General features: G+C 42.4%; 1 protein-coding gene across 2 annotated transcripts in view; it reads right to left on the bottom strand.

Moving 5' to 3' along the window:
• Positions 1–4,830: 4,830 nt before the first annotated feature.
• The window catches only part of LOC142579591 (protein lin-9 homolog), a 99,346-nt gene continuing 91,975 nt past the window's right edge, over positions 4,831–12,201 (bottom strand). For both annotated transcript variants that reach the window (XM_075689967.1, XM_075689968.1), the window contains exon 16: positions 4,831–11,479. In XM_075689967.1, the coding sequence (XP_075546082.1) occupies positions 11,371–11,479 (109 nt within the window). In that variant the 3' untranslated portion in view covers positions 4,831–11,370. The remainder of the gene's footprint in view (positions 11,480–12,201) is intronic.

The raw sequence follows: 12,201 nt of genomic DNA, 5'->3' as shown, positions 1-12,201 counted from the left end.
CGAAAGATCTGATCAAGAAACGCCAATGTATGAAAGCATCTAACCCTACAGCTAGAATAGAACTGGCAGAACTTTCGAAGTTAATCAACAAGCGTAAGACAGCTGACATAAGGAAGTATAATATGGATAGAATTGAACATGCTCTCAGGAATGGAGGAAGCCTAAAAACACAAGTTCAAATTTCATTAAAAAGTTGGGTCACCTCAGCGACGATCCTTCTCTGGGCAAGGACTTCGAGGATCCCAACAAAATAAAGACCTCCATCTTCTCAAATATGAGAAGGTGGGTGAGGTGTATCCCAATATGAAGTTGTGGGTAGGCTCATTTATAGCTTTTCAATGATATCTTCTCGTAAGAAGCTAATAACATGTGTGGTATCGACAAGTGCATCTTCGCTTAAAATCAATGCTGGGTGAAAGGGAATATGTTAATTATAAAACGAAGTAAAGTATTTTTTCCTTAGTGTTTCGAGTTGCACGCATGTTAATAAGATGTGGCTTACAGTAAGTTCATTTCCGCATTTTTCATAGCCAGGCTTGTCTTGTTTTGTCAGGAGGAAGTTGTGTGTAAGGTGCCTGTGGCCGATGCGAAGGCAACATAAAATGACTTCGATGAAGCGTTCTCGGTGTGAGCATGACTTCCATTCTCTTATGACAGGTTTTACTAGGTGTAGTTTATTTGTTACTTCATTATTCCATGTAGTCTGCCATTTATTTCTCAGTGTATGGTGCACTAGTTTCATACAGTCTTTGTAAGGAATTCTTGTTTTGGGGATTTTTTTACGTTGAGCTTTCGCTGCACATTCATCTACTTTTTCGTTGCCACCGATTCCGACGTGACTGGGCAGCCAGCGAAATTGTATGTTGTGTCCTTTTCTTGTGGTTTTTCTCATGTTATGTAGGATGTTGCCAATTAACCGTGGAATTGCATTTCTAGGGTGAAGTGCTGTTAGTAGGCTTAGTGAATCTGTGTAAATTATGCTGTTTTCAATGGTCTCATTTATTATTTTTTTCTACAGCTAGAGAGATTGCGTAACAGTCTGCAGTAAAAATGGATGCACACGGAGGTAGGCGTACCATTTTTTCCCAAATGTTTTGTATCGCGGCACTGGCAACGTATCCTGTTGATGTGGAGCCATCAGTGTAAAACGCTGTGTATTCCGTGTATTTTTCGTTTAGTGATAAAAATTCTTGTAGTGTGTGTTCACATTTTTTTTTTTTTAATATGTGTTAATGTGAAGTCGCACACTGAAGGCTGGCAATACCAAGGTGGGAGTGGATCGGGTTTTCGGGCTATCTGAGGCAATGTGTCCCTTATATCTAGTTCTTGGCATCTCTCCTCGAAGCAGACAAGGAGTGGTCTTATTGCTTGGGGTTTGTTGGTAAATAGTCTTCGTGACGGGCACCTTGTAACTATTGGGTAGCAGATGTGTTTCGGCATTGAACAAATTTTTATGATGTATGAGCATGTACGCTTGGTTCTTCTGTCTGAAAGGGGGTGGCTCACTGGTTTCAACATGCAGACTGTGTATAGGAGACGTCCTGTATGCACCAGCTGAAATACGTAAACCTAAATTATGTAACGGGTCAAGGCGGTTCAAATATGACTTCCTTGCTGAGCCATACACTATTTACCCATCGTCTAAGCAGGAGCGTATAACATAACGGTAAATGTGTAGGAGGCATGCCCTATCAGAACCCCAGTGTTTGAGATGGTTTCTTTTTCAGCGCGTTAATGTGCGGAAGGAAGGCGAGTTTCTTGTAAAAAATTAGGCCTAGAAATTTGTGCTCGTTTTGGACAGGTAAATTGGCTTCGTTAAGGTGTAGGGTGGGACCTGTCTGTACAACTCGTTTGAGTGAAAAGAGAATGGCCACTGTTTTCTGAGGAGAAAAGCGGAAACCATTTCTGTCTGCCCATGTTGCATGTTGCGTAAAGGCTACTCAACCATAGACCATATTCACACTATCAATCAGGTAATAGAGAAATGTGCGGAATATAACCAACCCTTATATATAGCTTTCATTGATTACGAGAAAGCGTTTGATTCTGTCGAAACCTCAGCAGTCATGGAGGCATTGCGGAATCAGGGTGTAGACGAGCCGTATGTAAAAATACTGAAAGATATCTATAGCGGCTCCACAGCCACCGTAGTCCTCCATAAAGAAAGCAACAAAATCCCAATAAAGAAAGGCGTCAGGCAGGGAGATACGATATCTCCAATCCTATTCACAGCGTGTTTACAGGAGGTATTCAGAGACGTGGATTGGGAAGAATTGGGGATAAAAGTTAATGGAGAATACCTTAGTAACTTGCGATTCGCTGATGATATTGCCTTGCTTAGTAACTCAGGGGACCAATTGCAATGCATGCTCACTGACCTGGAGAGGCAAAGCAGAAGAGTGGGTCTAAAAATTAATCTGCAGGAAACTAAAGTAATGCTTAACAGTCTCAGAAGAGAACAGCAATTTACAATAGGCAGCGAGGCACTGGAAGTCGTAAGGGAATACATCTACTTAGGGCAGGTAGTGACGGCGGATCCGGATCATGAGATGGAAATAATCGGAAGAATAAGAATGGGCTGGGGTGCGTTTGGCAGGCATTCTCAGATCATGAACAGCAGGTTGCCATTATCCCTCAAGAGAAAAGTATATAATAGCTGTGTCTTACCAGTACTCACCTACGGGGCAGAAACCTGGAGGCTTATGAAAAGGGTTCTACTCAAATTGAGGACGACGCAACGAGCTATGGAAAGAAGAATGATAGGTGTAACGTTAAGGGATAAGAAAAGAGCAGATTGGGTGAGGGAACAAACACGAGTTAATGACATCTTAACTGAAATCAAGAAAAAGAAATGGGCATGGGCAGGACATGTAATGAGGAGGGAAGATAACCGATGGTCATTAAGGGTTACGGACTGGATTCCAAGGGAAGGGAAGCGCAGCAGGGGCGGCAGAAAGTTAGGTGGGCGGATGAGATTAAGAAGTATGCAGGGACGGCATGGCCACAATTAGTACATGACCGGGGTTGTTGGAGAAGTATGGGAGAGGCCTTTGCCCTGCAGTGGGCGTAACCAGGCTGATGATGATGATGATGTTGCTAGTTTATTTATTGTTAGCTGTACCTGTCTTTCGCATGTTGATATGTTTGATGCCGTGCAGGCTATCTGAAGATTGTCAACATATACTGAATACATAACGGATTTTGGAATTATTTTGCTAATGGAATTTATTTTTATAAGAAAAAGTGTTGTACTTAAAACATACCCCTGAGGTATTCCATTTTCCTGAACGAAATTTTTCGACAGGGTTGAGCCTAGGTGCGCATGGAACGAACGGTTAGACAAGAAGTTTTTTGTGCAGTTCAACATCCTGCCGTGGATGCCAAGATCGGCCAGATATCTAAGAATCCTGAACCTCCAGGTTACGTCATATGCCTTCTCTAAATCGAAAAAGACAGCAAGGCAGTGATGTTTGTGTATAAATGCTTCTTGTACTGTGTTTTCAAGACAAACTAGATGGTCATTAGTGGAGGATGCTTTTTTAAAACCACATTGATGGACATCGAGCAGCTCACGGGTTTTTAGCACGAAGGTTAACCTAGTATTTAGGACATTTTCAAAGGACTTTACAAGACAGCTGGTAAGCGGCTATAGGCCTATAGCTACTGGAGGAGGTTGGTGGTTTTCCTGGCTTCAAAAATAGAATAATAGCTTTCTTCCATGCTTCAGGTATCTTCCCCGATATCCAAATTTTGTTTAAAAAATTTAAAAGGGCTTTTACGGCATGTTCAGAGAGATGGCCTAGCATTTGGTAATGTACTATATCGAGGCCAGGTGCAGTTTGCTTACCAGCGGACAGTACTCTATGGACTTCTTGAACTTTAATTGTAGTGTATGGTTCATTTCTGCTGTGATTTATCGGTAGTCTTTGTTTCTCAGCTGTGTTTTTGAATTTTAGAAATGATTCAGTATAGTGCGATGAACTGGAAGCTGCAGAGAAATATTTGCCCAATATGTCTGCCTGTTCTATGCTTGTCTGTGTACCGGGGGCTGCGAGAAGTGGAACTGTGAATGAGGAATAGCTGTTATTAAGCTTTCGTACCTTCTCCCACATTTGTTTTGATGTGGTTGAGCTGTTTATAGAGGTCACGTAGCTTTGCCATGAATACTTTTCAGCACTGCGGCGGATATATTAAGCTTCCGCTCTCGCTTTTAAAACAAATTTTTCTGCCGTTGGGTATCTGCGAAATATTCCCCAAGCTTTGGTTTGTTCTCTTTTAGTTGGAGTCGCAAATAGGTGCCCACTTTATCAGAGAAATCTACCTGTATTCTCTTGCTCAATGTCACTGCCAGTGTGATCTACAAATACTATTGGACACAGCCCACTCAATTATACATGCTCGTTCAGCTGACAAAGCCCTTTTAACTTTTGAAGGTGAAGCAGAGATATCGAAACCAGGTCCAAGAACATGCCAAGCCACTCTTATGGCACAAACCCAAGACATTCGGCAAGATCCACAAGTAACATGCATGCTTTACTTGGGAGCTAATATTCTCAAGATGCTGCCAACTCAACAGACTAGCACATCCTAATAGTAAAAAATAGTGGAAAAATATATTCAACACATCCTGGACGAAATATATGAATGGGTGTGTCGGTATTGATACTGAATAGAACAGTGCAAACAGGCAAAAAGAACAAGTCAGTGCTTCATCTTGTCTCATTCTTCTGTTTTCTCTGTCCCATTCAACATTACTGCCACATTAAGCAAGACTTGCAACGAGAGCATATGAAAAAAGCTCCATCTTTCGCACAGACACTAGTGACAAAGTACATGTAAATAAACTTTATTTGTCGCAAAATACCTCTAGTACTTTCTTTTTTTAATTTTCCAGTGCAGACCTCACATCCATAAGGTAAGCCAACACAAGCAGTATACTTCAAAACCCTTTGTCACACTACGACATATGCACATAGCTCCTCAATACAGGCTTCATATGCTTATAACTCGGTCAGCAGACACCTACTCATCCCACTGCAAATGTACAAATCCATTGAGCCTCTCTGAGCCGTGAATACTTTGCTGAAATATCTGAAGACACACCAATTCCAAGCAGGAACAACTAGCTTCATTTCAATAACACATTTAGACGACGAGCATCACAGGGGCGCAGGTATCTCAAGGCTAGAACTGTAGAAGACAAGCAAGAGTACACCAGCATGTTCAATGAACTTCTTGTACATAACTACAGCTTGAAATTTGTCAGCACAGATGACATATGATTACTGTTCAATTTCTTTTATCGACACTGGCTTTGATGCCAAGAATTGTAACACTGTAAAACAATGTGCACTTATGTGAGAAAAAGCAAGACCTGGTTTCTTTCAACAACAGAAATAGCACTCAATAAGCAACAGCCATTTGACATCGAAGAAAAAACAATTTCCACCACTTGATATTTAAGTTCAGTGTTATGCTTTCAAACTGCACTAAGAACTAATTACATACTCTGCAGTGTCTAAAGAGTGATGCACTGCAACGACCAGTAGCCACAGGGCGACAAACTGGGCACATGCCCACCCCAAAATTTCTGCGTTGTTAAGCAGGCCCTGCCCAGCGTTCCCCCCCCCCCCCCCCCTTAAAAATAAGGTTTCTTACGCCCCTGACAAGGGCTAACTCTTTGCTCACATTTGGCTTCCAACAAATCAGCCAGCCAGAGCAGCTTTCAATGGCTGTAGTTTCACGAGTAATATGCCTTTTCTGAACATAACATTACACTGGTGTCTTCACATATTTCAGTGAAACTCTCTGGCTCAAAGCAGCTGGACAAAGCAACCAGGATGCAAGGAACAAAATACACACTCGAAGAAACACTGAACGGTGTGCCTCGAGAAAGGACTTCCCCGTGGTGGCTGTATGCTACAGCAGTTATGCCATACCAAAGGATGCTTGTTGGTGGGGGCGCTCCTTGCTGTCATTAATGTGTTAAGAGATTAAATTTATAGCCCACTAAATCAACAAAAAAGTCAGAATATTCCTGCGATCTTGGCATGTTGACCTAGTAGTAGTAGTAAACGACTTTATTGGGGTCCTGAGGAGCTAGGCGGGGACCTGCTAGGTAGGTCCCTACCCAGCCATTGGCTAGTCCCATGTCGGAACAGAGAGGCCATGCCTCTCTGCTCGTTCACGGGCCCTATGGACAGCACGTTGACCTAGAAATGAGATTTGCGGCCACCATGAGCTTACGTGGCCAACAAAGTCCTGTAATGTTTCACTAGCTGCAGCCACCAAATGTCAAGGATTTTCAGCTTTTCTTGTGGAACATGCAGCTCAATCTTTTGAGAGTGATGTAGTACATCAACGAGGAAAAAAAAAAAACTGAAATCTTGACAAATGCAACAGTTTGAAGGACGCAGTGCAATAACAGGCATTCAAGTGACATTCAATCTTACTTCCTCCCGCCATAGGCATCTAACACCATGTAAATTAAGCATACAAGAACCACCATAACTCAGTGGCAAAGAAAACAAGCCCATGCAAACATAAAGTAAATTATGTACCCGAATTGAGAAAGAAAATCACATTTGCTTATTTGTTTTACAGCTAATGATGGTTATTAGAAGAGGTAAATTGCACAGCTTGTCCGATTCATGGTGCTAAGAAAACACTGCGAGAATTTTTTTATAATATGCGCGCTGCATTAAGCTGTCACGACATCTACTACCTTACATTCAATAATGCAAAACAAGAAGCCTGAGCAAATAACAATGACTTTGCTCTATGGAATAAATAAGACCCAACTTAGGCAAATAAGACATGTCTGCGAGACCACAATTTTTCTCAATCTATGCTCACAATCAATACTGTGAAGCTGCAGCAAACAAAATTGCACTGCTAAAATTTCGGCAAAAGGATCACAGGAAAACAAAGCAGCAAATTTTGGACTTGCAAAAAGTAACAAGGTCAAACTCTTGTCTCATCTGATGTTAAAATTCATGCGCAAGTCTCATGGAACAAGTGGACAAGTTTAAGTGTCGATGACAAAGCAAGAGGGCTACGTTCAAACCACAGGCTCATTTGTGTTCAAATTTTGCACGGCTGCCAATCCACAGTGCATTACAATTACTACTACATCAAAAGGCAGTACTTTCCCATTTCATCCAGCATAAAAATCAGCTGCCTGCTACCGGCAGTGATATGGCACCACAAAAAGAAAGTTATTGTTGAAATGAAATCAGCGAAAGAGACAGTGGCGCTACCGGTCACTACCGTGGTGAAACACGGCGCATACCATGTTCTGCTGTAATGACACGAATGACTCCACAGTTCCTCTTGGAGAAATCTGCACTTCCTGCTAGGCATTGTCGCAGATGACAGATTTATTCTGGATGATGCAGTGAAGTACTGCATTCAAACATAAAAGTGGACTGCAACATGTTCTTTTCTGTGAGAAATCTGCGCATGAATGGGCAAGCTACTTGGCAAGAATATCTTTTTATACCTGGCTTCTTACTCAATGGCTTCTCAATGGCTACCTGGCTTCTTACAATGCTCCATACTCCTGCTTAAACATTCAAGGTATTGCTCAGCTCCCTTTTGGTGCCAGCGACCTGTGCAAAGTAGGGAAATACTCTCTGGATATTACTCCACACATTTGTTTTACCTTGAAGTGCTGTGGTAGAGGGCAACCACTTACATAGAGTAAAGTGTGTTAAGTGATTTCTATAAAAGGGTTCACCTAGCTGTTTGAAAATGACCCAACTTCTAACGAACAGCCCTGTCTTGATGCGACACTGTATTGGCCTGTCCGACGTGGGCATAAGTTCCACCACTACATTCTCCAATGTTTATCGCCGCCTCCTTGAACTGAAAAAAACCTCAGGCAGCAGTACTTACGCGTACAGTGCATTCCACTTATGATATACAGTTGCAGAAATAAGGTTCGAGTGCTACATTGTGTGCTCGTGTGTATGCATTCATATGCAGTGTACGGTTCTGTGATGCAATTACAGTTAAAGTGATTTCATTCCCGAGTTTCTTACTATCACAGCACTGTACTTTAAGCAGTATTCGACAAGCAGATGACAAGTTTGCTGCACAGTTTACAGTTACCACATACTGCAATCAATTTTATGAATCTTCACAAGCTACTGCAGCTAAGTGCACTGATGACTATTGCCACTCACACTGTACAAAAACCATGAAGTACTCTGCAATACCTCAACAAGATATGAACATATTGTAAAGTGAATCATTTCAATGCTAGTTTCTGCTCTGGAAGTTTAATGGTCACAGTTCAAAATGATTCATTGAGTCAGATGTTCACTGCTGCAATAAAGTGATAAGTAGGGCCAGTCAGTAACCCATAAATAACAGCCGCACTCGTAGCCACCCCAGATGTATGTTGACATTAAAATTATGCACAGTGCCAAAGTAACGATGTTATCCTACAAATATTATTAGACTTCTTATATGGCTAAAAGAAGTTCCACTACCTGCTAGTCCTACATAAGAACCAGATGCCCAAATTTTCAATAGTTGCATTGCATTTCTTTTAAATCTGATAACATAAATGCTAACAACACATCGTATCTGCAGCAAAGCTTTCAATATTAAGCACGTCAACGTAACCATCTGTAATGCCATTCGCCATCAAAGCAGTAATAGTTGAGTGCTCAATCGCTTTACTTTTAATTCTGACCCGCAATATGTGAGAGGAAAAAAAATGACAAGAAAAATGTCCACCACACTCTGTCCCCTCTTACAAGCATCCATTAGTATGCCACACCAGGCTACGCCGCCAAATCTACAAACTCAAGAAAAGACAAACCAAACACACACACACACAAACACTAAAAAAATGGAGGATGAAACATTCACTGCTGACTCACATGATTGCGGCAGTTGGTTTTACTAAAGGCTTTTACACAAAATAAATAGACTTATTGCAACAAACTATAAATTTGCACATAAAAACATGCAATTCCAAAAGGCCTCTTACAGAGAGGACTGGTCAAAAAGCTCTTTCAAAAGCTCCCTTCAGCATCCATTCTCACTTCGAGGCTAGGGAGCCCCAGTCAAAACTGACTCTATTACAATAAAAAACCATACAGTAATTAGCGTTGCTTTAAAAGCGAAGCTTTTCCTTGTGAACTGTGCCTGGTTTGCATGACCGTTGGTGCTGCGTGGCTGTTCTGTCACCGAATAGCCAACCCATCAAAGCTGAGGGTGCGCTTGACATCACCGCCTCTGGCCGCCGAGTTCCTTATGCCACAACCAAGTGGCACTCACCTCCGCAGCAGCTGTCGTGCAGGAAAATAAAAACAAAGAAGCAGAAAAACGCTGGGACGCCTCGTGATCTTTATCGTCAACCATTGCATCACCACCAAAAGGGGCCCACCTTCACGCTTCTGCAGCAGGATTAGCTCTCCACAATGCCTGAGTGAATAAAGCCTTCTGTGTCATTTTGTGCGGACATTCCAATACACACAAACTTGCATTTCGACTCTATACACTCGCACAAAGCTTCTCGCTATATAGATTCCAACTCGTTGGATCTGCTGCACTTCTTTTCATCCACTTCTAAAAACCAAGGCCTGTTTGCATAACGTTTGAAATTGTCTACCTTTTCTCTTCAGAACGATTAGGACAGCTTTGAAACAAAAAAGGCAAGTTTCTTTTTTTCAATACACCCTTATCACCAAATGAGGACAATAGTGCTGCAGCAGGTTTACGAGATCGAGAAATTCAGGCGGCCGAGGCCCAAGCCCTCAAAGTGCACAATACACACACAAATGAAAGGATACGATAGGAAAAAAATTTTTCTTCTTTAGCTTGATGGTTTTATTCTGAAGGGCACCGTTTAATAAAGCAAGCCTTTCTGTGTACTAAACAAGAGTAAATTTTGGCAACCTATGTTGCAGTAGCCTCAAACAATCTAAGTGGAACTCTGAACGACTTCTCAATTCCTGAAAAAGCAACACAGACCTGATGATGTCCCCAATCACATGCTTGCCGACACGAGCGCAACATCCACATCATAACCACATAGTACCAAGTGGTGGCTACATACTAAGTTATGTTTCTACTAGCTGCTCTTCCATGATTAATGCTTATAAAATGTATGCTGCTTTGCAGGTGAAATAATGGGCCATGATGACATTATTTAGATAAACTGTAGTAAGCAGAATTTTTCACAAAAAGGAGAGAAACAAATTTCAAGAACTCGCCTGTCTCCGCACCAGCCTTAAGATGAACCATATCCCAATTTTTTTATGCCTTCACAACAAAAACCCTCGTACACAGCTTGTGGAGTCTCCCCATACCGGGGCTTTGAGGGGACCATGGCATGCCCAAACAAATCTGCATTATTTACATGCCCCCTCCCCCCCCCTCCCCCAAAAAAACCCTAGGAAGCATAGCATGGACGCCAAAAAACCGTCGCTACCTCCCAAGCGAAGTGATAGGCAGACCAAAGTGTAATGCAAACTCCTTGGCAGCCCCGAACATGGATTTTACAATCTTCACCACCTGACATGTACAGCACGCCGCTTTCCATGGCTCTATAACAAACAGCAAAATCGCATGCACTGAAGTTGCCACAAGTGTGCTGCTGCCGATAGCAGCTGTGGCCGTACTGAGATGACAAAAGCTTGCACGCAGTTTACTGACAATGACTTCGTAGTTGCCCTAGGAGTGCTGTCAGGCAAGGCTCTCGGTATAGTATATAATATATACACGGTGAAGCCAGTTGAAAGGAAGCACCAACTTGGCATGAATTGTTATGTTACAGTATAATCACAAGTTAACTCAGGGCATTTTATTTCCACAAAAAGAGCGAGCACAGCAGTTGTGACCACTGAGCTGATGCCTGTACAACCTAAGAAAGAGAGAAAAAAAAAAAAAAAAAGGCAACACAAACCACAAGAACGATTCATATGTCCGTGCCATCACTAATCAAATCTCGTGTCATTCTATATGTCATTTGTGAACAGCACCACGGTAACTACAAGGCTTCAAAAGTACATCTGCATTAAAGTGACAAACAAAATCAACGCACTGGGGCTGAAAGAGACACACATCAAATAACACTGCCATCTAATTACAGCGAACATGCATTCAATGAACCCCTCAATTACAAGTGATCCATCGCTGGTGACAATGTTGTGGACCATGCAGCGTCTTCAGGGTTTCCTTGTAACACACAATTCTCAAAGCGTCTGCAACCCAGAGAGGGCTATCGCCAGAAGTCAAACAATAAAAACAAAACCTAATGGCTGTGAGCACGTAAAGGTGACGAATCCATACTGAGTGCAACCGCTGAAGCAGAAGCTGGCTAGGCAAAGAGTGCAGCTGGGATGGAGGATGGGATTAGACGGAGATGTTGTGGGACGATGATGTAAACGCGTGCAGGTTTCCCAGCTGGCTCAGACCGTTCTGGATGTGGTTGATGTGTATTTGAACTTTGTTCTGAAAAAGTCTGCAAGGAAGTGGGGAGAAAGAATGTAAGCACATGTTGATTCAAATAAAATATTAAAGACACTTATGAAGCTGGTCAGTGCATCGACATGAAAGGGCCATCCTGAAGCGACATTTTTTTCCGGACAAGCAGACATTTGAAGGGATACAGCTACATTTCGTGCTCGCATCATATAGCATCAAACCCAGTGCCTTCAACTCCCGCACGCCATCACCGTATGCCACGGTGACCGGTATTACTTCTGACAGCCGTGTGGCGATGAGCTGCCACATTTACTGCAAGTGCCGTCTGTGAACATAGGCATAATGGTCAACAGCTGGAGAGTCGGCTTAAGATGGCGATCATCTAGGTGGGTGCCGTGCATGTTCTCTTCCCCACATGCAAGGCATATTTCATCATTGTCGTCACTGCTGGAGTGATGGCGCTAAAAGCTTAGGTGTGTTAAGTAGCTGAGTCACTAGCAAAGTTCAGCACTTGCTTACCTGCGGTTGTTAGTAGTAGTCACAGTTGTTCTTATTGTAATGCGCTGAGTAAAACTAACACCTACAAAGGACACACCCGACACACCAATAGAGTGCTCCACTGTCCTTGTCTCGTGTGTCCTTTTGCAGTTGTTAGTTGCACTCGGTGCATTACAAGATGAACTAACACTAACTAGTCAAATTTTTTGCCATACAGTAGAACCCCCGCTGATACATTCCTCATTTATACGTTTTCCCAGG

This window comes from Dermacentor variabilis, chromosome 4 (assembly GCF_050947875.1).
Source record: "Dermacentor variabilis isolate Ectoservices chromosome 4, ASM5094787v1, whole genome shotgun sequence".
NCBI classification, from domain to species: Eukaryota; Metazoa; Arthropoda; class Arachnida; order Ixodida; family Ixodidae; genus Dermacentor; species Dermacentor variabilis.
The sequence above is the reverse complement of the archived record's forward strand: the minus strand, read 5'-3'. Positions and strand labels throughout refer to the sequence as shown.